The sequence below is a fragment of the Schistocerca piceifrons genome, chromosome 4 (genome assembly GCF_021461385.2).
Source record: "Schistocerca piceifrons isolate TAMUIC-IGC-003096 chromosome 4, iqSchPice1.1, whole genome shotgun sequence".
Lineage (NCBI taxonomy): Eukaryota > Metazoa > Arthropoda > Insecta > Orthoptera > Acrididae > Schistocerca > Schistocerca piceifrons.
In genome coordinates this window covers 346,026,409-346,049,954 of record NC_060141.1, presented here as the reverse complement: position 1 = coordinate 346,049,954, position 23,546 = coordinate 346,026,409, and the positions used below count along the sequence as shown (strand labels likewise).

At 44.9% G+C, this 23,546-nt stretch overlaps 1 protein-coding gene across 1 annotated transcript in view; it reads right to left on the bottom strand.

Moving 5' to 3' along the window:
* The window catches only part of LOC124794768 (kalirin), a 2,150,963-nt gene that overhangs the window by 400,458 nt on the left and 1,726,959 nt on the right, over window positions 1-23,546 (bottom strand). The window contains exon 34 of the mRNA XM_047258392.1: window positions 10,229-10,484. Within this exon, the coding sequence (XP_047114348.1) occupies window positions 10,229-10,484 (256 nt within the window). The remainder of the gene's footprint in view (window positions 1-10,228; window positions 10,485-23,546) is intronic.

The window sequence follows — 23,546 nt, the reverse complement described above, 5'->3', positions numbered from 1 at the left end:
AGCACCTCTCCGCGATCAGTAGATTTGATCTTTAACGCGAGCGAACAGACGCCGCCAACAAGATATTGGGCGTCGGAGGAGTAACTGCGCAGCTCTTTGCCCGCGTCACGAGGCCATCTCGCAGCGAGATTTATGTGGATCGCGATCGCGGCCGGCGCCAGCCTTGGAGGAGAAAAAGCTCAAACGCTGTTTTTGTTTACCACAACCGTGGCTGTCGCGGATTAAAAAGCGCTATTACAGTCCATATACGGCATAAAGGCGGCGAGAGCCGGGTAAACGCCCGGCCCTGCTACACGGCTTGGGCCAGGGCAGGCTGCGTAATATGCACCGCGCACCGTCTCGCGGACACTTGTTTGCATTGCTAGCAAGCACACCCGCTAAAGGGCTGATCTGTGAAGGTTGGCAGGGACGACTCTCGTGTCTCTGTCCTCATCAAATACATGAGACTGGAAACGCATGTTGTACTGGCACTTAAGCTTGCATAACGAATCATTCGCTTTTGACTTGATATATTCGTTTATTTAACAAGTGTTTTTGGCGTTTCCTAACTTAAGCATAGTCTTTTCGTGGTGAATGGATGTAAGGCGGTGTCTACCCTCGCGTAGTACTGTTAATTTGTTTCTTCAGTGTCTTGGTGTGTCATCTCGAGAGGGATATTGGCACAGGCTGCAGGGTCGTAGTAAGGTGACCTTACCGTTTGTTTGTCAAGTAAGGCCATGGGCCGGCGAAAGAAATCTGTCGTCAATTTGGCGGACGAGCGGGCAGGAGGATTCTCTTGTCTTCTCGTACGTCCTGCGGGCGTGACGTTGGAAACAATCAAGGACATCCATTACCTGTGCTGCGTCGCGCAGGTGTTGTGCCAGAAACCATCGAGGTACCTGATTTGGGCGGATTGCAAATTAAGAGAGACTTGCACCACACCATAGCCGATGAGTTTACAAGTTCTGACAACAGTTTCTTTTCTGTCTTTTGTTAGAAGAGGTTTCAGCTGAAAAAATGTTGATCTAATTTTAAGTACTCGCTTTTTGTTTTGTTTTAAGAAGCCCACTTTTCCTTTCACCGCATTAGGATCTGAAATGTAATTTAATTTCGAAAAATTACGTGTTGTCAGTCACTTCATACATCATCTACATTATTTGTATTGATTTTGCATTCAGTGTACTGTAGGATGGACTACTACGCATCAGATTGTACACACAATCTGAGCAGAAGTATCCAGACACCCGTATGTAACAACTCTTCTAAAGCTGACCAACCCTACCGCTAAATGAAGTGATTGTGAAATGGAAACCCAAAAGAACATACACAGCTAAACCAAGATCAGGCACACCTGATGTAGCGCACTAAGAAGGGTGCTTGGAAAATATCGCATTAAATCAGGGGAAGAAATCATTCGTGAATCCCAAGGTGCTACCAGCACTCTAAATAGTACGCGACTGAGCGTTAGAAGTTAAAGAGACGGGCATAAAATGGCCGAGCAGCTCCTCATACAACCCTAATTTCTGTCGTCAGTGCTAAATGACGACTGAGCTGTTGTAAAAATCGAAGCTACTGGATTGTGTATAACCAGGAAGGAGCGATTTGGTATGCTGAATCACGCTTCTCCCTGTGGCAATCCGATGGAAGAGTTAAGGTTTTGGCGAATGCCTGGACAACGTTACCTGCCGTCATGTGTAGTGCCAGCAGTGGTCGGTTGGTTGGTTGATATGGTGAAGAAGACCAAACAGCGAGGTCATCAGGCCCATCGGATTAGGAAAGGACGGGGAAGGAAGTCAGCGATGCCCTTTTAAAGAAACCATCCCGACAATTGCCTGAAGCGGTTTAGGGAAATCACAGTGCCAGCGGTGAATGAGTGAATTACGGAGGAGGTAGTGTTACCGTATAGGGGTGTTCTTCGTGTTTGCAATATGGTTCCCCCTTTGCGCTTATGAAAACGCTAATTGGGGATGGATTTGAACATATTCTACAGTACTGTGTACTGGGTATAGTACAGGAACAGCTCCGTGACGAAGACTGTACCAGCATGATACTGTACCTTTTCATAAAGAAGCAAATGTCAGAAAATGCCTTGTGGACTATAACATTCCTGATAGGGACTGGTCTGTCCACAGTCCTGACCAGAATCCAAAGGAAACACTTTTGGGACAAGTTGCAACGTCGACTTCGCTCCAGTTCCCCAGCGTCCAGCATCACTGCCCTCTCTGATTTCGGCTCCCGGTGAGGAAGAATGGGCGGCCATTCCTCCTCAGACATTCAGACACCTCACTGAAAGTGTCCCCAGTACAGTTCAAGCCGTCGTAAATGTGAAGAGTGGATACACCCCACATTTGTGTCCACTATTACCAAGTTCAAAAAATGGCTCTCAGCACTATGGGACTTAACTGCTGTGGTCATCAGTCCTCTAGAACTTAGAACTACTTAAACCTAACTAACCTAAGGACATCACACACATCCATGCCCGAGGCAGGATTCGAACCTGTGATCGTATAACCAAGTGTCCAGATACATTTGATCAGAGAGTGCATATACTCAGATGATGAATACCAACCAGAATGTCGGGTGATGACTACTGATCACAAACTAGATATACACAGGGTGGTCAGAAACAGTCTGAAAAGTTCTAAGGTATATTCAAGGGTAGGTTAAGAAGAAATTCGATATGTTGCGGCAAGCCGCCCATTCATAGACGGTGTCGCCAAAGGTGTTTTCCATTTGGTTTCCTAAGACCGAACAAGAGAGCAATACAAAAACTGGACATAGGATGCTAGTAAAGACCGAACCCGAGCCAAAGACTGAGCACTCTCATGCACTATCATTTATGCCTCTCATGCGATATCATCTCTGCTATGAAATGACAACTGGATATGGAGGGTCTCTTGAATCTGTGCGCGCTGCGGCCTGACTGGCTAAGTTCAGTACTAATTAAGTCGGAAACGGCGCAACGGATCAGATTTTTCCTTAACAATTATTTTTCAGCACGACTTGCCCTGCAGCACCCTTACAAGGTTCACAGACTGGTTCTGAGCAGCCTGTATATAACGAAGTTTATGCAGCAGAGAACGAGGTGTGGGCATTCCGAAGAAGGTGAGCTGACAGGGTTACGCGCCCAGTGTCGGGGCAGAATATCGTGTACAGAAGTCGCTCTCTGGCTGTCTGTCTGTCTGGCGCTGCGACTGCTGGTGATCAGACCGCCTGGCCGCGTAATTAAGCGCGCCCACTGACTTTACGGCGCCGTAAACATCTGTGGCCGACGCACATAATTTAATTCCAGGCGCCACGAGCTTTCACCTGGCGTCACACGGGGTGAGCGGCTCTGGCCGCGCCGACGGCCGATTGCTCGCGAGGTCGCCTGCCCATAGCAAACATCACCTCAGCTGCCCGTGTCCTCAATACGCAAACAACAACACCAAATAATTTACAGAGCGGCTGCTGACTCATTACCTAAGTATCGACGTACGCTGCTTTTAAGTAGCCGTTACCACGTCCGGACGACGGTGTTGCCAAATTACGTCAAACGTACTCCGGTTTGTGCTGGCAACGCTGTGATGAAATTTGCTGATACGTAAGCACAGTCGCACCTGGATAAGTGAGGAAACTCTCTCTGTGGGACTTACCGTCAGGTTTAGTCATTTTCACTCCCTAAAACGTCTACAAGTGACAAAGTACAGTGAAGAACCAAGAAAACACGTACACCTGCCTATTATCCTGTAGGGCCCCCGCGAGCACGCAGAAGTGCCGCAAGACGACTGGCATGGACTCGAGTAATGTCTCAAGTAGTGCTGGAGGGGCTTGACTCCATGAATCCTGCAGTACTAGGGGGTGGAATCTCTTCCGAGCAGCACGTTGCAAGGCATCCCAAATGTGCTCAATAATAATCATGCCTGGGAACTTTTGGTACCTAGGCGAAGTCTTTAAACTCAGAAGAGTGTTCCTGGAGCCACTCTGTAACAATTCTGAACGTGTTTGGTGTCGCATTGCGCGCTGAAATTGCCAAACTCCGTCGGAGTGCACAATGGACATGAATAGATACAGTTGATGAAACAGGATGCTCACCTGTCAAAAGAGTCGTATTTAGACGTATCAACACACGCCCCACTCCAACTGCACACGCCGCACACCATTACAGAGCCTCCTCCAGCTTGAACAGTCCCCTGCTGACATGCAGGGTCCATGCGTTCATGCGGTTGTCTCTATCCGCTCGATACACATTGAAACGAGACTCGTCCGACCAGGCAACATGTCTCCAGTCATCAACAGCCCAACGTCGGTGTTGACGGGCCCAGGCGAAGCGTAAAGCTTTGTGTGGCGCAGTCATAATGGGTACACGAGAGGGCCTTCGACTCCGAAAGTGCATATCGATGACGTTTCGTTGAATGGTTCGCACGCTGAACTTGTTGATGGCCCAGCATTGAAATCTTCAGCAATTCGCGGAAGGGTTGCACTTCTGTCAGGTTGAACGATTCTGTTTAGTCGTAGTTGGTCCCGTTCCTGGATGATTTTTTCCGGGTGCAGCGATGTCGGAGATTTGATGTTTTACCCGATTCCTGATATTCACAGTACACTCGTGAAATGGTGGTACGAGAGAATCCCCACTTCCTCGCTACCTCGGAGATGCTGTGTCCCATCGCTTGTGCGCCGACTATAACAACGCATTCAAACTCACTTAAATCTTGATAATCTGCCACTGTAGCAGCAGTAACCGATCTAACAACTGCGCCAGACACTTGTTTTATGTAGGCGTCGCCGACCGCTGCGCCGTATTCTGCCTGTTTACATATCACTGTATTTTAATACGCACGCCTATACCCGTTTCTTTGGCGCTTCAGTGTTATATGGTATCGTACTGACATCGCGTTTCCACACCACAGTTGGCAATGCGAATCAATACCACAGACATTAGCGACGGTTCGCTGCAACCCGCAACGTCTGGTAGGCGCTCCTAAGAACCACGCCTCCCCTCTCAGCAAAGCAACGCCTTCACGCAGAGGTCAATATAGTTTCGAGCTAGCAGGAGCTCTCCTGAGCTACAGAAATTGACATCACAACAAAGGACGAATGTGATAGTTAAAGTTCTGATGGACTGGTTCATTTAAATATTGAACATTGTATCTCAAGAGAACAATTTTTTAATTAGTGCACCAAGTGATGGTTTGCTATCCCGTGACACTTGTGAACTATGCAGTGCTCCTGTGGCAAAGAAGAAACGTCCTTATTGGCCCTTAGTAGTACGGCACGTAGAATGTTCATAATATTATTTCATTATTTTTTGCAGTGAGGGGGGGAGATCAGCATTATTCAGTGGTATCAGAATACCTTCTTATTTTTTTGGGTACAAATAAATTACGCGCAGAAAGAGATACAGTGTTTTTTGATTCTAATGACAAATGTGAGATTTGACACTAAGAATGTTTGCCATTTTCACTCTTGAATTTAGTTCAAAGACACCTGCTCCGAGAAAGTGATCTGGAAGCGGATAGCGCAGACACATAAAGTAAAAATAAAATAGTGAGTGTCACACAAAGACCATTACGACTGATTAGACACTCTTTCGTTTCGAATACAGTTGCAGAACTTCGACTTAAAAATATGGCAGAAAAAATGGAAGGGGGATTGGGATTTAACGATCTGTCCACAACGTTGTTATCAGAGACAGAGCACAAGCTCAGAACGCAAGATCAGCCGTGCCCTTTCAAAGGAACCACCCAGGCACTCGTCTTTAGAGGCTTGGGGAAATTAGGGACAAATTAAATGTGGATTGATGTACGGATATTTAAACCACAGATTTTGCTCCACTGTACGGTGTCTTGCGGAGTAACGATGTAGATGTGGATGTAGGAAGGGCGGGGCGGGAGCTGAAGGGAGGGAGGCAAAGCGGGAACGAACGTGAGGCGAGACACCTGGACCAGAGGGCTCGGCGTGGGCGGAACGACGCGTGAGCCGCATGCGTCATCCCAGTCGGTGCCGGACAGCGGCTGCGGCAAGTGTTTGGGGTAAACACGGCGCTGAGCTGGGCTGGCAGTCTCTTCCTGTCCTGCCCCACGCCACACCCACCACGGCGCATGACGCATCCACTCCTTGCCTCTTTTTCCACAACACACCTCAGAAATACTTCCCGGAATCCGTGCCAATACATCACGCTAGCTGTATCAACCCACCGACGCGTCTGACGCACTACGAGGTTCTACGCTGTTACGCAGAGCGAACTACCTAATGACCCGCGTTCCCAATAGGTGTTTACTGCAGGCCCGGACAGATGATATCCAGCTACATTTCTGCAGTACGTCACATACTCGAAGAGTGTAAAGCAAGTACGGAATGATTGCTGCCACGCTAGTTCTGAGTGGTATTACAACGGTGGCTCTTTCACACTCCAATTAGGCCTTCTGTCGATAGACACCCACGCCAGCCTAATAATAGTCTGCTATCGCGTCACGCACAAAACAACGTTAGTCACTGCTTGGCTAACTGACGGCTTCGCTCTCCGAGAATTCTGAATCGGCGGATGTGAATGGTTTTTCCTGCCCGAGAATATTCGAGAGAGAAACAGAATACGACTTCAGTGCACGAAAGGACCCACGGGTATATTAATGATGCAAGAAATGAATACCCTATAGAGTCAAGCAACCATTGTAGTTCGGCAGTCAATAACACATGGAAATGCCTTGACATCAATTCTTTTTATTTCATTGTTACAACAGGTTTCAAACGTCTCTTCATAGCTGGCGTATGAAAATAAATAATTCAGCCGTGCACGAAATACGAAGCATACCCACAAGCTGTGTGTTACCATCTTCACGACCTATGCTGCCACCTTCTAGTACAGTGGTTTCCCACGTTTTTGAGACTATTACCCCTGAGTGCAACCAGATATTAACTAATGCCTCCCCCCCCCCCCTCCTCATTACCCAGGCCAACATCATCATTAGTGCGTAACTATAATTTAGAATGAAAACGAAGTTTCTTGGAACATTTCATTTTTTAAATAACGAATGACAAATCATACTTAGTTTTTGTAGCTGTTTTATTAAATCACGTATTTACGATTCAATGAGACAATTGCTACTGATTATTTCTAACAACGCTTTTCTCGGCGAATCGGAAGTGCTACTAGGAACTCCTTCTCAGAAAATAAAGCTAAACTGTACACTAGTTACAAACATACTTCCTCTGTACCACTCCTCTCTCTCTAGTGGCACTTTCTTCGCCATCCCCCACCCTCCCCCGTCCCCTCCTTACATAAAGTCAACCAATTCCAAAAGTATGCACTATACTTATTGTTTGACCATCACTTGACTATTGGAGTTGTTATTTCTGCCATGCCAGGCTGCTAATCCTTTTTATCTACCTACTTCTACCAATAATAATAATAATAATAATAATAGAGTGTAGGCCCTAAAGCAGTGTAGAAGCTATTACATAACTACTGTTGTCTTCTTAATTTTGGTCCTTTTTTTGTTGCGAAGTGCATCTGATCTATTGGGGGAAGTATCTACAGCTCAGGGAAGGAATATTCTTGAGATATTTATGCATATGTGATATGTCTTAATTTTATTGTCATAGATAGGTGGTACAAAGCAAGAAGTACGTGTGTAGTGGGCGGACAATGTGAGGAAGATGTTCAGATATTCCGTTCACAGTGCTCCACCACACTGTCTCGCGTGTTAATGCTTGTATTTGAAACAAAAAATGTAATTATTGGTAACTTATATATTACAGTTTAATTAAATACCGAGTACAGTAATAATTTTTTTAAATAATTTGCTTAATGACTATAATACAATTGCACTATTTGTTTTTATATCTTAGAAAGTTTTATTAACCGAACGAGGTGGCGCAGTGGTTAGCACACTGGACTCGCATTCGGGAGGACGACGGTTCAATCCCGCGTCCGGCCATCCTGATTTAGGTTTTACGTGATTTCCCTAAATCGCTCCAGGCAAATTCTGGAATGGTTCCTTTGAAAGGGCACGGCTGACTTCCTTCCCCATCCTTCCCTAATCCGATGAGACCGATGACCTCGCAGTTTGGTCTCTTCCCCCCAAAACAACAAAGTTTTATTCTACACCTCATGGGGTACTCACCACTCGGACGGGAACAATTGTTCTAGTGGGTACTAAGTTTTGCTTAGGCGACTCGGTTTTCATGTAGAGTATAATATTTTGTGTATGTTATCATTTGAATACCGTGTTTGAGGTTATGTACTTCCGTTATTTTATTGAACACTGTTGTTTGTTGTCTGATTTTCGTTTTGTATTTCGTCTATGGCTTCTTTACGTATTTTTATACCAAAGTCTTATGTTTCCGTACAACGTCATGAGTATGAAATTAAAAAACAAAAAACAAAAAATGATCAAGACACTACTGTGTACTAGGGACTGTCGATGCTGAGGTTCGATTGACATCCAGCGCTTTGCAGAATGGTTGTTTTTGTGCGCGCCTACTGTAATTTCTCGTCATCGAGAGCATTGTAATTGACAATAAGACGTCGTAAGAGTGCTTCATCATATGCTTCCTGCCGAGCGAGTCGGCGCACTAATTCAGACGTTGCAATCGTATTAGAAGGCAGGTTCAAATTACCATCGGACCATTCTGATTTTGGCCTTATCTTGTTTTCCTGTATCACTTGACGAGAATGCCGGAATCGTTAAGATGGGAACTTGAAATTACGACCGCATCCGGACCACTTCTCTACGCCACAATTAAGGTAATCGTGGACGTCCTATTGCTGCGTCCCGTCACTAGGCACAATCTGTGTGACACCATCATTTTACATGGTTGGTATCTACGTTCTGGTTTTTTTTTTTTTTTTGTTATTGTTCCTTACTGAGCGAGCCAGTCCCCTAACCAACGTTTTCAGTTTTTCTCTGTGGCAACAGCTCTTACACCATTCACTACCTCCTAATTTATTAAATGTTTAAGCCTCACTTTAAGTGCGTCTGTAGGGTCGCTATGGAACCATTTATCCGTTTGCGTCCGTAGTCGACCCCTGTAAAAGTAAGTCGTGCTGTCACGTCTTGTCCTTAACCCTCTGTTGCCGAAGGCTCACTCGTGTACCGTTGATGAGTGCACGACCCAATGCTTTACGCTTCGCCTTGGCCGCGTGGAGTGGCCGCGCGGTTTGAGGCGCCATGTCACGGATTGCGCGGCCTGTCCCGCTGGAGGTTTGAATCCTCCCTCGGGCATGTGTGTGTGTGTGTGTGTGTGTGTGTGTGTGTGTTTGTTGTCCTTAGCTTAAGTTAGTTTAAGCAGTGCGTAAGTCTAGCGACCGATGACCTCAGCAGTTTGGACCCTTAGAAATTCACACACATTTGAACATCTGAGCCTCCCGTGGGCCCGTCAGCACCGACATTGGACTGTTTATGACAGGAAAGATGTTGCCCGGTCGGACGAGTCTCGTTTCAAATTGCATCAAGCGGATAGACATGTACAGGTATGGAGACAACCTCGTGAATCCATGGACTCTGCATGTTAGCAGGGGACTGTTCAAGCTGGTGGAGGCCCTGTAATGGTATAGGGCGTGTATAGTTGGAGTGATACGGGACCTCTGATGCGTATAGATACGACTGTGATAGGTGACACGTGCGTATGCATCCTGTCTGATCACCTGTATCCATTCATGCCCATTGTGCATTCCGACGGACTTGGGCAATTCCAGCTGGACGATGCGACACCCCACACGTCCCAAATTGCTACAGAGTGGCTCCAGGAGCACTCTTCTGAGTTTAAACACTTCCACTGGCCACCGAAATCCCCAGACATGAACATTATTGAGCATATCTGGGACGCCTTGCAACGTGCTGTTCAGAAGAGATCTCCATCTCCTAGTACTCTTACGGATTTATGGACAGTCCTGCAGGATTCATGGTGTCAAGTTCCTGCAGCACTACTTCAGACATTAATCGAGTCCATGCCACGTAGTGTTGCGGCGCTTCTGCGTGCTTGCTTGGGCCCTACAAGATACTAGGCAGGTGTACCAGTTTCTTTGGCTCTTCAGATAATTTTTGGCTATAGAGAGTTAATTTTAATTGTGCTTCGCCGCCATTACTGTACTCAAGCTTGAGGCCAGGACGAACTAAGCATACTGCCTCGCAGCGGTCTGGACAGCGAGCTGGGATGGTCGCTTTAAGCCATACAGTAAATGCCCCGCTTCCGCTCGTTGACGACGTGGTGTGCAAGCAAATTGAGCGTCCACGCGATGGGCAAGACATAGAGCAGTACGGGTACTCACCAGAGTCGTGGTCTGGGGCGGGCTTGCGCTGCGGGGACGTGGTCTTGGCGGCGGCGGGCGGCTGCTTGAGCACGGCGAGCGGCACCAGGCCCTCGGGCGGCGAGTCGACGCCCGCGCTCGGCATCCGCACCAGGCACCAGTCGGCGCCCGCCGCCTCCACCACCTCCACCTGCTGCCCCTTGGTCACGCTCAGCTCGTGGCTGCCCGCCGCGGCCACGTGGTCCGCCACCACCCACGTCATCTCCACGCCGCCCGCCTGCAACACGTACAAACACGTGTGTGTGATCTATAGAATACACTGACGCTACTGGTACTACACTACTGGCCATTAAAATTGCTACACCAAGAAGAAATGCAGATGATAAACTGGTATTCATTGGACAAATATACTAGAACTGACATGTGATTACATTTTCACGCAATTTGGATGTACGGATCCTGAGAAATCAGTACCCAGAACAACCACCTCTGGTCGTAATAACGGCCTTGATACGCCTGCGCACAGAGCTTGGATGGCGTGTACAGGTACAGCTGCCCATGCAGCTTCAACACCATACCACAGTTCATCAAGAGTAGTGACTCGAGTATTGTGACGAGCCAGTTTCTCGGCCACCATTGACCAGACGTCTTCAGCTGGTGAGAGATCTGGAGAATGTGCTGGTCAGGGCATCAGTCGAACATTTTCTGTATCCAGAAAGGCCTGTACAGGACCTGCAACATCCGCTCGTGCATTATCCTGCTGAAATGTAGGGTTTCGCAGGGATCGAATGAAGGGTAGAGCCACGGGTCGTAACACATCTTAAATCTAACGTCCACTGTTCAAAGTGCCGTCAATGCGAACAAGAGGTGACCGAGACGTGTAATCAATGGCACCCCATACCACCACGCCGGGTGATACGCCAGCATGGCGATCACGAGTACACGCTTCCAATGTACGTTCACCGGATGTTGCCAAACGCGGATGCGACCATCATGATGCTGTAAACAGAATCTGGATTCATTCGAAAAAAAGGACGTTTTGCCATTCGTGCACCCAGGTTTGTCGTTGAGTACACCATCGCAGGTGCTCCCGTCTGTGATGCAGCGTCAAGGGTAACCGCAGCCATGGTCTCCGAGCTGATAGTCCATGCTGCTTCAAACGTCGTCGAACTGTTCGTGCAGATGGTTGTTGTCTTGGAAACGTCCCCATCTGTTGACTCAGGGATCGAGGCGTGGCTGCACGATCCGTTACAGCAATGCGGTAAGATGCCTGTCATCTCGACTGCTAGTGATACGAGGCCGTTGGGATCCAGCACGGCGCTCCGTATTACCCTCCTGAACCCACCGAATCCATATTCTGCTAACAGTCATTGGAACTCGACCAACGCGAGCAGCAATGTCGCGATACGATAAACCGCAATCGCGATAGGCTACAATCCGACCTTTATCAAAGTCGGAAACGTGATGGTACGCATTTCTCCACCTTACACGAGGCATCACGACAACGTTTCAGCAGGCAACGCCAGTCAGCTGCTGTTTGTGTATGAGAAATCGATTGGAAACTCTCCTCGTGTCAGCATGTTGTAGGTGTCGCCACCGGCCCCAACCTTGTGTGAATTCTCTGAAAACCTAATCATTTGCACATCACGGCATCTTCTTCCTGTCGGTTAAATTTCGCGTCTGTAGCACGTCATCTTCGTGGTGTAGGAATTTTAATGGCGCGTAGTGTATTATTCATCTGAAGAGGACGTTTTCTACGTATATTGCATTTGCCGTGGTGTCACAGATTAAAAATAAAAAAACCTATTTTATATCTACTGACAGTTATCTACTTTCAGCTTGGTCTACAAGTAAAGTTTTGTTGCATGATCATGCAAGACTGATGGCAGCTGTATGAAGTTCGTGAAAAATCCGTATGTCCACTGCCGTAAGTATGTTATTGTCTTTCGCCACTGTACACACTAAAATAACAGTTGGAACCTCTAGCGTCATCGTGAGTAGACCGGGAGTGAAGCTAATTTTCAACAGAAAGACTGACGTGCGTCCACATGCACAGACTTGCAGACTTGTCGACAGTCTTACGTGTACACGATGTTACAGCATATCAGTCCTCTGTGGCTCTGTGAAACTTGATTCAGTTCATGCAATACTGTCAAACTTCTGTTTGACAAATCTGGCATGATCACGCAAGACTGTCGACAAAACGTTACGTTTAGCCCAGCAGATCAGAAACGAAGCGAGTAAAAGTGCACTGTTGAGGGTTGCCGACATTAGAAATCAAGTCGCCGTTGTTACGTCAGTGCCATACTGGCTTCCTTCCGTCCCGTTCCAGATCTGCATGCATGACGATTCTGAGAATTGCAGCGCTGCGGTCGCTTCCTCCTTGTCCACTATTTTTTTTTAGTTCCCTCATGCGTGCAGCACTTTAAAGCCGTGACGCAGCATGGAACTTGAGTGCACGATCTTGATGTTGTAGCGTAGCACTGAAAAGGCGAGAATGACCGACTCTTGGGATCAGCAGGCGTCGAACGATGTTGTGTTTTGTGAGGCTAGGGCGAGTGCAAGATCTGAATTAAGTGGTGCCGTTTATATAATTGCAAATGTGTTCCAGACGAGGAAGAACTATGCCTGGAGAAAGTACGATGACACTTCACATGGAAATCAAACAACTTTGTCAAATGCAAGCAAAATAGTTGTTTTCTTATTTAATAAATTTTCTGTTAACTTTCGTATATGTTGTAGAGTTGTTGTAATTACATTTTCTCTGCTTGAGCCAGTGTAGACGGAAATCTATTTACTGTTGTTTGGCCAGCTTTATAAGAATGATGTTCAGACTATGTGTTGCACGATTTGCGTTGTTAGTTGTGTTACCATCATGATTTCTTGTTAGGCGGCGGGACTGGACCATCTGTTTCTTTTTTTTTGGGGGGGGGTGGAGGGGGGGGGGGGGGGAAAGCTCGGGCCCCGAGGACCAAAGACATGCAGTGTGACTGTCACACGTTGCTGCTGCTTCGCCAATACGTGATTCCTGCTCTCCGTGAGAGAGGTGCTTTGGACTCAAATGTTCTGATGCACGATGGAGTTCTACCTTACACTGATCGAGAGGTCACTCGGTTACTCTGTTAACACATTTGGAGAAAAGGGAATCATTGGGCGATCGTTCCAAACTGCGTGGCGACCAAGGTCACTAGATTTGTACCCATGTGCTTTCTGGCTGTGAGGCAACCTGAAGGACAGTGTTCATCAATCGGGCACTAACGCACTTTGGAGGGTAAAATGACCATACCGAGGGCGGTAGTCAACATTGCACCTGAGACGTTTCGGGCAGTAGTAGAGCAATCTTTAGTGCAACTTCAGGCTGTCGTAGATGCACGCGATCGTCATACAGAGCAACGTTTGTAAAATGGAACGTGAACATGTGTAAGCTTTCTTTGAAAAATTGTCTATATGTATGAATACTGATTATATTGTTTCCCAAAACTTTCTCTTCGTGTAACGTATACTTTAGATATCGTGTTCGACTGCTGAGCAATACTGACTGTTGGCTGGCACTGTGCTGCACATCTGAACAATGTTGTGAAACAAAACTTTAAACTTAATGAAATACAGAATTTTAAATAATGAAAATGCATCTAAGTAAATGCGAAAAGAAACTAACTATGTGTTCAATGAAAACTACATAACTGTAACTCAGTACCGAAGTACATATGAACGTTACGTGATATGTAGTTCAATGTTTGACTTGGAATAACCACAAAAAGAAATTACTGCTCTACTAAAAACATTTAAAAAATAGCTTTATGAAATTACCAACACTGTTCACTGTTCACTGAAAATTAATCTGTTTGCTTAGCACAACGCTTGCTAATTCTGACTTCGTAGTGTTCCCTCACAAGAATGCAAGGTGAGATCTGCCCTGAAATAAATGTGACTTATCTCTTGCTCAGCACTCTGTTTTATGTCTCATGTACTGACGTTCTCGAAAGCAAATACAAATCAGCAGATGCAGCAGCCAAAGAAAAATTACCTACTATGATTCCTTTCTTTTTTCGCTTTTCAAAAACAGTCAGTTGCTACTTGTTGCGTAAGGTGCAATGCACACACAACAAACTATTCAAAACTTTACTAAGAATGATGGAGGTGGGTTTTACATTAAAGAAAATCGTTCTTGAAAAATGAAACTCTGATTATTGAGATAAAGGACTGTACAACATAAGGAGACTCTAACAATTGCGAAATTCTCCCACTGTCAAAATTACCGACATCTCAACCGAATGCGTAATTTGTGACATACTGAAACAAAGACATCAGACTAACACTAATTACTAATCTGACGGACAAAGATTTCCTTCAGTTAATAGTTCTGACAAATAAACACCTGAATCTTGCGCATGCATGGTTTACCTTCAAAATTCCTCGAAAAATATTCTCCGTTACTACAAAGAATGAAACATCTTCATAAACAAATTTTCATATCCATAATCAAGTATTCCACATAGTTTCTCCCACATTCACAAATCACAGATTTCATTCTCTGAAAAACTCAACGGCTCGCTACTGTGACTCAAATAAGAAATGCCCCTTCGCAGCACAACTGACTTACTAGCAAGTATACCACAGATAAAACTAAGCAGAGTCAAGGATCTTATTCACTATTCGTGCAGTGCGCTCATTCATCTTTGTCCCAGTACATTAAAGGTGCCGGCCGCGATGGTCTAGCGGTTCTGGCGCTGCAGTCCGGAACCGCGGGACTGCTACGGTCGCAGGTTCGAATCCTGCCTCGGGCATGGGTGTGTGTGATGTCCTTAGGTTAGCTAGGTTTAAGTAGTTCTAAGTTCTAGGGGACTTATGACCTAAGATGTTGAGTCCCATAGTGCTCAGAGCCATTTGAACCATTTTTTTACATTAAAGGTGAATTATTTACGACAGCGGAAAACGTATGAAAACGTTACACACGGTACCGGTACGCAATTAACGAATGGTACCATCTCCTGTGCAAATGAAAATGTGTTTCTTTCAAAGTTTCTTCGCTACCGTGTGTGTGTGTGTGTGTGTGTGTGTGTGTGTGTGTGTGTGTGTGTACGTACTTAGAAAGTAGAAACAAAAAATATTCAGTGCCATTTCATGGTAAATAATAATCGTCATGCCAAACAGCTGCGTATGTAGCGGCGATGCCGCGAGTCCTCGGTTATAGTCGCTAACACTTGTACTCGCTGTCGTTTCTACGCTGGTAGAATCCACTTGTACCCGACAACAGTCTCATGAGAGTATACAGAACTCATTTCGTATCTCTAATCTACTTACGCGTCTATCACCACAGGCATGGAACAGGTAGTAGGCCGTGTCCACGCAGGAGGCTCCGAAGCAGCATTTGTCTGACGTAATGCAGCGAAACCAGGGAAAATTTGTATCAGAATAGCCGGATGGTGAATGGAGAGTTTATCACACCGAATACAAGGTCAGTCTGTCGTAAAGAGCGAAACGTCATTCGTTTAGTCCCTGCCGTACAATACTGCTTTTTTTGTAAAATATTTCAAAGAATGATTTTTTATAAAGTAAAAAGCTAGTCCTACACTGTTCATTCATTTGACAACAGAGGAATTAGTTCTTTTTTTTTAAATTTACTGCCAAGCGAAATAAATTAGCAACAATTTCCCTGGACGTGACTCTTCTGCCCAGGTAATGAGTCACATCGTCTGCGAGTTGGTGAGGCCTTTGCCATTCTGTCACCATCGATCAAAGTGCGTCTCGCTATTACCAACCTCACACATTACGTCAAATCTGGTTAACTATTCTGAGACGAAAAGAGAGATGCGAAAGAGGTTATGAAGCTATACTTTTTAGATAAACAGAATACACAACAGAGGCTATTTACTGACTAAAATCCGGTAGAAAAACAGCAATACATTCTACAGCCTCCAAATGGTAGCGATAGCATTTTTTACTGAGAACAACAGGCACATGCACCAACCAATTTCTATCTCCTAAATCGCGACTGCAGGGCACGTCGGCAGTCGTGACCACACAGTAATTGGCGCCGTCCGGCTCCTACGACCAGGAGCCCGCTATCTGTAAGCCGAACATCTAATTAGCTGCGGAGCTCGTGCGGCGCGAAACCTGACCGCGAAAGAAAACCGCTCCCGCTGCGACGCGAGTGTCAACAAATTAAACGGCGGCTGCACGGGGCTTTTACGACCTGCCGGCCACCCTTAAGCGCCAGTGTTAACTCATTTGCGCACCAGATAACCATCGACCCCTGGCCGGCCGGCAGTAACGCGCTTAACGCTGATCCCCACGTCGTGTTCAATAGTTGCCGCCTGCGATACGCGGCAATGACGGGCGACTGTAAAAATTAACCGGCAGATTCAACCCCTGAGCGCAGAGAAAGAGAGATTCATTTCGCATCCAGCTACAGCACTGAACCCGCGTCGTGAAATTAAGTGTTCTTAGGGGCACATGTGCATTTACGAGATGAGGCTATACAATAACGGGACTATTGTGGTAAAACACTTTATTTAAAGAATACGTGTATTTAGTTATCGCCACCCTCAATATATTCCCCTCCTCTATCCTTACAACACTCCATACCAATTTTCTACTGATGTGAACAGAGCTGGAAGTCTTCATCTGACTCCTTGATGACGCGTGCCGCTCTTACTTTCACTTCACCGCACTGAAATCTCGTTCCCGTTAATGTAGATTTGACCTTGGGAAATAAATTAAAGTCATATTGTGCTAGGTCAGGTGAATAAAGTGGGCGGTCTTAACACTTTCCTTCGCTAGAACCGCCTCAACAGACAATTCAATACGAACAGGTGGCTTGTCAAGATGCAGAACCTGCGAGTTGTTCTTCCACAATTCGGGTCGGTTTTTTCTTGTTTTCTCACGGACTTAACTAAGAACCTCAAGGCAATAAGTTTGATTAATAGTTTGACATTCATGAACCCATTAAAGATACACAATTTCACGAGAGTCGTAAAAACCATCATCATTACTTTGAATTTTATTTGCTCATTTCAGCTGTTTCGCTCTTGGTGAAGTTGAGCCCTTCCATTGCATTGACTGGCGCTTAGTTTTCGCATCTTAACTGAAAACCCAAGACTCATCACATGTTATTCGTCTCTCCGAAAAATTAGGGTCATTTTCAACGGTATTCAAAGTGTAAGTACAAACATTTTCAAGATTTTGTATTTGTTTGACTGTGAGAATTTTCGGCCTCATTTTCGCATACACTTTTCTCACGTTAAATTTATTACGTAAAACTTGCCATACGCATTCCTTCTCAATTCCGACAGTTTAAGCAATCGATCCAATACCCAGCCGACAGTCAAATCGAATCAGATCAGCCGCGCGGAGTGGCCGCGCCGTTTGTGGCGCCATGTCATGGATTGCGCGGCCGATTCCGCCGGAGGTTCGAGTCCTCCCTCGGGCATGGGTGTGTGTGATGTTCTTAGTATAAGTCAGTTTAAGTAGTGTGTAAGTCTAGGGACCTATGACCTCAGCAGTTTGGTCCCTTAGGAATTCACACACATTTGAACATTTTTTAATCACATCACCTACTTTTTCAGTATGTTCATCCATTTTTTATGCTGAAGGGCTTCTCGAACGTGAGGGCCATGTGTCACCTTCACTATCTTCTCGGCAACCTTAGAAACGCATACGCGGTGACCAGTCTTCGCTATACACTTCTTTTAGTAAAAAGACAGGTTTCAATGGCAATTTTTCCAAGTTTCATGTGAAACTCGAAGACAATTCGTTGCTCTGTTATTACACTAAGCATTTTTTAGGTAAAACAAAATAACAGCTCTTACACAAACGAAGCCCACTGCTACACTGACTTGTCTACAGGCAGCAGAGATGCCGTATTCGACAGAAAAAGGCTTCATGCTTCACAACTGTTGGTCGTTCACCTTTGTCGCTTGCGTACTTAGTTTGTGACAACAACAGTACCGTTATTTTATAGCTATACCTCGTACACATATACCCCGCAACGCCCCTATGGTGTGTAGCGGAGGGTACTTTGTGTACCTCTCACTTTCCCCTTTCCTGTTCCGGTCACCAAAGGTGCGCGGAAAGAGAGACTGTTGGTAAGCCTTCGTGTGGGCTCGAATCTGATTTTACCTCCACTGTCTCTTCACGAGATATACGTAGGCGGAAGCAACACAGAGAGTTTCAAAACAGGAGGGTATATACTGAAGCTTGTGTTTCCCACATGTAGACAATAAAAACGTGAGCCCGAAAATGTTCATCACCCACATATTTGCCTGGGTACGTATCCCGCTAATCATCTAATTCATTTTAATTGCAATCATACTTCCGCTATCGTCTCTAATCTGTTCCATGGCCGCTTTATTTTTTTCTTCTAATAATTTCCATCTTGCATCGCTAAATTTTTTGCCAAGAAGTTCTCGATTTTAGAAAGTTTTCCGCATTAAAAGTTGTCCTCTGCTATCGCAAGCACAGCTTTGAAAACAGAAACTAGTAGTCACACCACCTTGAGGAACACAGCGACTGTTTTGGAAAGGATTTTGTAATTATTATACGTTTCCACCTCAGGTCAGAAAATGGAGTCACTATCGGTGTAGACGTCTTAAGTGGTAGTGATCAGCATATGACTTGAACATGTTACATAGACGTTTTACATACAACATTAGGAACTGCCTGTTCCATCTACAGAAAATTATGCCATAGTTTCGTTGACCTATGTATCTCATTCATTTCAGGTTTTCTCATACTACTAAGATGTTGTTCCCACCTCTCTCTGTATACGGTTTTTACGTCGTTAACAGCATCTTAATTCAATTAATTCTGAACGTTTTAATTTCTTATTAAATCTCTTCTTTTGCAACCCTTCACTCTCTTTTCTGCTGTTTTTTTACCTACGACGGAAGAGGAAAGGTCTTATGGGACCCAACTGCTGATGTCGTCGGTCCCTAAGCTTAAACACTACGTAACCTAACTTAAAACTAACTGACGCTAATGACGACACACACACAGCCATGCCCTACGATGTAAGAACTGTTTTAAAACATAGCAATTGCTAATCATTTTAGTGGCAGAGGCTTAAATATACACAAGATCAGGTCTACTAACTTATAATTCACGAACTTCAGTTAATGTAAAGCAAGGGACGTTGGTTCTAATCACCGCCGCTATAGGCATGACGCATGCTAAACACCATATACTTACTTTTGTTGGGTACGTAACTCTGCAAAATCTGTTTCACAATCATTTCATGGCCGGAAACATTAGGAGGGACTTATACACGTCAGTTCTGACTTGTTTTCCTAGTTCTAAATTCAGTATTCCAATCTCTATTTTGGTCTGAATTAGTTTTCCTTCCGCTGAATGTGCAGCTCTAGGTTTGATATGAATTGAAAGGAAGAAGCTGTCAGTTGATCAAACTTTTCTTCATTAATGTTGTGGATGACATAAAAAAGAACTGATAGATTTGGTTATGTCGATGTGAAACGAATCAAAAATAATTCTATTTTCCACGCACTGCAGATGAAATCATACCGTATGAAGTTACGCGCCACAGCTTCAAATAACAAGACATATTGTGCACGTTGTCACAGCGCCGTAAAATGCTTTCATTTGCGTTTGAATGAGTTCAGATAATTTAAAAGGACTGATAGAAGTGAGGTTGGAAATTTCGCTGTCCACAATTTTGCTACCGCGCCTAATCGATCCGCTTAAAATACTGGAAAGTTAATGAATAAAAGCGACGAAAACAGCTGTACTCGCGTTCTGTCTGTGTGTATACGCTGTATGATCAATTTGTACCACAGGACAACTAAAGCGACTACGGCGTAAGTTGCGTTTTTGTATCAGTATGCCGGCCGCGGTAGTCTAGCGGTTCAGGCGCTCAGTCCGGAACCGCGTGACTGCTACGGTCGCAGGTTCGAATCCTGCCTCGGGCATGGATGTGTGTGATGTCCTTAGGTTAGTTAGGTTTAAGTAGTTCTAAGTTCTAGGGGACTGATGACCACAGATGTTAAGTCCCATAGTGCTCAGAGCCATTTGAGCCATTTTTTTTTTTTTTTGTATCAGTATGTACGGTGTTTATCTATCGTACAGGATGAAAACCCTCAGGACCTGAAAGGAAGGAAGGTTACAGTTTTGCGTCCTGCCGACTTCAAGGCTAAAGCAAACAATCCGGCACTGGTATGAAGATATTTGCCGAAACTATGTAAGGTCTACACAAAACCATGAGACCACCTTGTAAATCACTGTGTCGCCTAGATTTGTTTATCTCTTGATAATTATAATGTCGAAAATCTGTTTGCAGCCCAGCAAACGATGTGGAGCATTCATTACGACTTGGAGAGAGTGGGGGATGGTTCGAAGTGATATTCCTTGCCTAGATTTAGGTTTCCCTGGCTCAGTTATGATAAGCGCTGGGATAGTTCCTCCGGAAACGAAACCCTGTTTCTTCCCTAATCCGTGGTCATGACTCGCCTCTAATGACCTCGTCGTCGATAGAACGTTAAAACGTAAACTTCCTTCACCCCTTCCTTCCTTTCTTCTCTTCCCACCACGTTTTAACAATCGCGGAAGTTCACTAGTTCAGATTGTCACTGGCGGAACGAGTCCTTACATTTGTTCCCTACACATGCTTCATATATCTCTGTTTTCACACTTACACCTGCACAGGGCGCCCAGAAACAGTACGAAAAGCTTCTAAGGGTGTTGAAGTATAGCTTGTGCTGAGAAATAGTTGTTCAGAGAATCAAATTCGATACGTTGCGTCCTTTTCGATTTAATTAGCACTGAAGTTAACCAATCACGTCGTTGTGCACGCAAATTCAAGCAGCCTACCAGATAACATTTCTGATAGCGCAAGAAATTGCTCGTCTGTTATGTCGTATTCGATCCTTACACCGTCCCATGTCCAAGTTCTGTTAAGAACGCAAACAAATAATACGTTTGACAACACCAATACTGTGCGCGCAAGGACCTGATTGGCTAACTCCAATCGGAAACGGCGTAACGTACCAAATGTTTTTCTTAACAGTTGTTTCTCAGTTATCTCTCAGCACAACCTACCCTACAACGCCTTTTGAAGCTTTCCAGACTGTTTCTGACCACGTTACAAGTACATCGAACCAATATTATCCAGCTGATTTCCTATTCCAATCGCGCACTGATCGGGGCAAAATGACTGTCTACATGCTTCTGTGCGTACCCCAATCTCACTTATGTTCCTCTCATAATCTCCACGCCGAAAACACGGTGGTGGTAGCATTATAGTTTCACCGTCTTCTTCGGATGCAGGTTCACTAAATTTACGTAATAGGGTTTGGCGAGAAGTACCAGGTGGTTATAATTAAAGCGCGACTACTCACAAAGGTCCGGCGAAGGCTTCAATTATCGTATGGCAGTGAAACTTAGTACATATTTTAATGCATTAGTGCGGAACCGATTTACGCGGGGGAAAAAAATTAGTTCCAATTTTGGCCACCTGGCGCAAATTTAGCGCTGTGCTTACAAGAGAGAGGTATAGAAATGTTTCCATACGTAATGGATAAGGAATGGGATATCAGCAGAAAAGTCACACAAGTGAGAAAGGCTTAATGTTGATTTTATTATTAATCGCCACTAACACAATTTGTCAAATATGAACACCGGAGACGCCAACGAGATGCTGAACAGCGTCAGATTTTCCCCTGGTGGCCAAAACTGGAACTAATTTTTCTCCAGCATGAATCGGTTCCACATTAACGCATTAGCATATCTACCAAATTTCGCTGTTATACGATAATTACAGCCCACACGGGACCTCCTTAAGTAGTAGCACTTTAATTATAACCACCTAATACGAGCGTAAGTCAATTAATATCCGCAGTTTAATTATATTTTTATTTACTTTGGTAGTACTGTCACTTTACGTTGATGACGCATGCTTTGTTTCTTTGTTGTTATATCTTTGCAATTATCAACCTGCTAGGTTAGTTTCATTATCGGTGCCGTGCTGTTAATTAACATCTACATCTACGTGATTACTCTCCTATTCACAACAAAGTGCCTGGCAGAGGGTTCAATGAACCACCTCCAAGCTGTCTCTCTACCGTTCCACTCGCGAACGGCACGCGGGAAAAACGAGCGCTTAAATTTTTCTGTGCGAGCCCTGATTTCTATTATTTTATCGCAATGATCATATCTCCCTATGTAGGTGGCTGCCAACAGAATGTTTTCGCAATCGGAGGAGAAATCTGGTGATTGAAATTTCATGAGAAGATGCCGATCCCGTCGCAACGAAAAAGGCCTTTGTTTTAATGATTGCTACTCCAATTCACGTATCATGTCTGTGGCACTATCTCCCCTACTTCGCGATAATACAAAACGAGCTCCCCTTCTTTGTACTTTTTCGATGTCATCCGTCAGTCCCATCTGATGCAGATCCCACACCGCACAGCAATACTTCAGTATAGGGCGGACAAGCGTGGTGTACACAGACTCTTTAGTAGACCTGTTGCACCTCCTAAGTGTTCTGCCAATGAATCGCAGTCTTTGGTTGGCACTACTCACAAGATTATCTATATGATCGTTCCAATTTAGGGTATTTGTAATTGTAATCCCTAAGTAGTTAGTTGAATTTACAGCCTTCAGATTTGGGTGACTTATCGCATAATTGAAATTTAGCGGATTTCTTTTAGTACTCACTTGAATAACTTCACACTTTTCTTTATTCAGGGTCAATTGCCACTTTTCGCATCATACAGATAACTTATCTACATCATTTTGCAATTCGTTTTGGTCATCTGATGACTTTACAAGACAGTAAATGACAGCATCATCTGCAAACAATCTAAGACGGCTACTAAGATTGTCTCCCAGGAACAACAGAGGGCCTATAACAGTTCCTTGGGGAACGCCGGACATTATTTTTGTTTTACTCGATGACTTTCCGTCTATTACTACGAACTGTGACAATTCTGACAAGAAATCACGAATCCAGTCGCACAACTGAGGCGATATTCAACATGCAAGCAGTTTGGTTAGAAGACGCTTGTGAAGAATCACGGCTGCCCCGTTGTCTATTTGCACCAAAGAAGAGCAACGTTCAGTGATCCGTTTTTTGCGGAACATTGTTTTGCCACAACGGAGTGCCTACGAATGGATTGAAAAATTCCGAAATGGTTGCACAAGTGTTACGCACGATGAAGGAGCCGGACGACCATTTACCGCCACAAATAAAGAAACCATTGAGCGTTTACGTGAAATGATTCTCTTGGACAGATGATTGATTATTAACGATGTGGCACATCGTCTGCAAATTAGTCACGGTTCTGCCTACGAAATCATCCACAACAGAGCTGGATTTCATAAAGTTTCT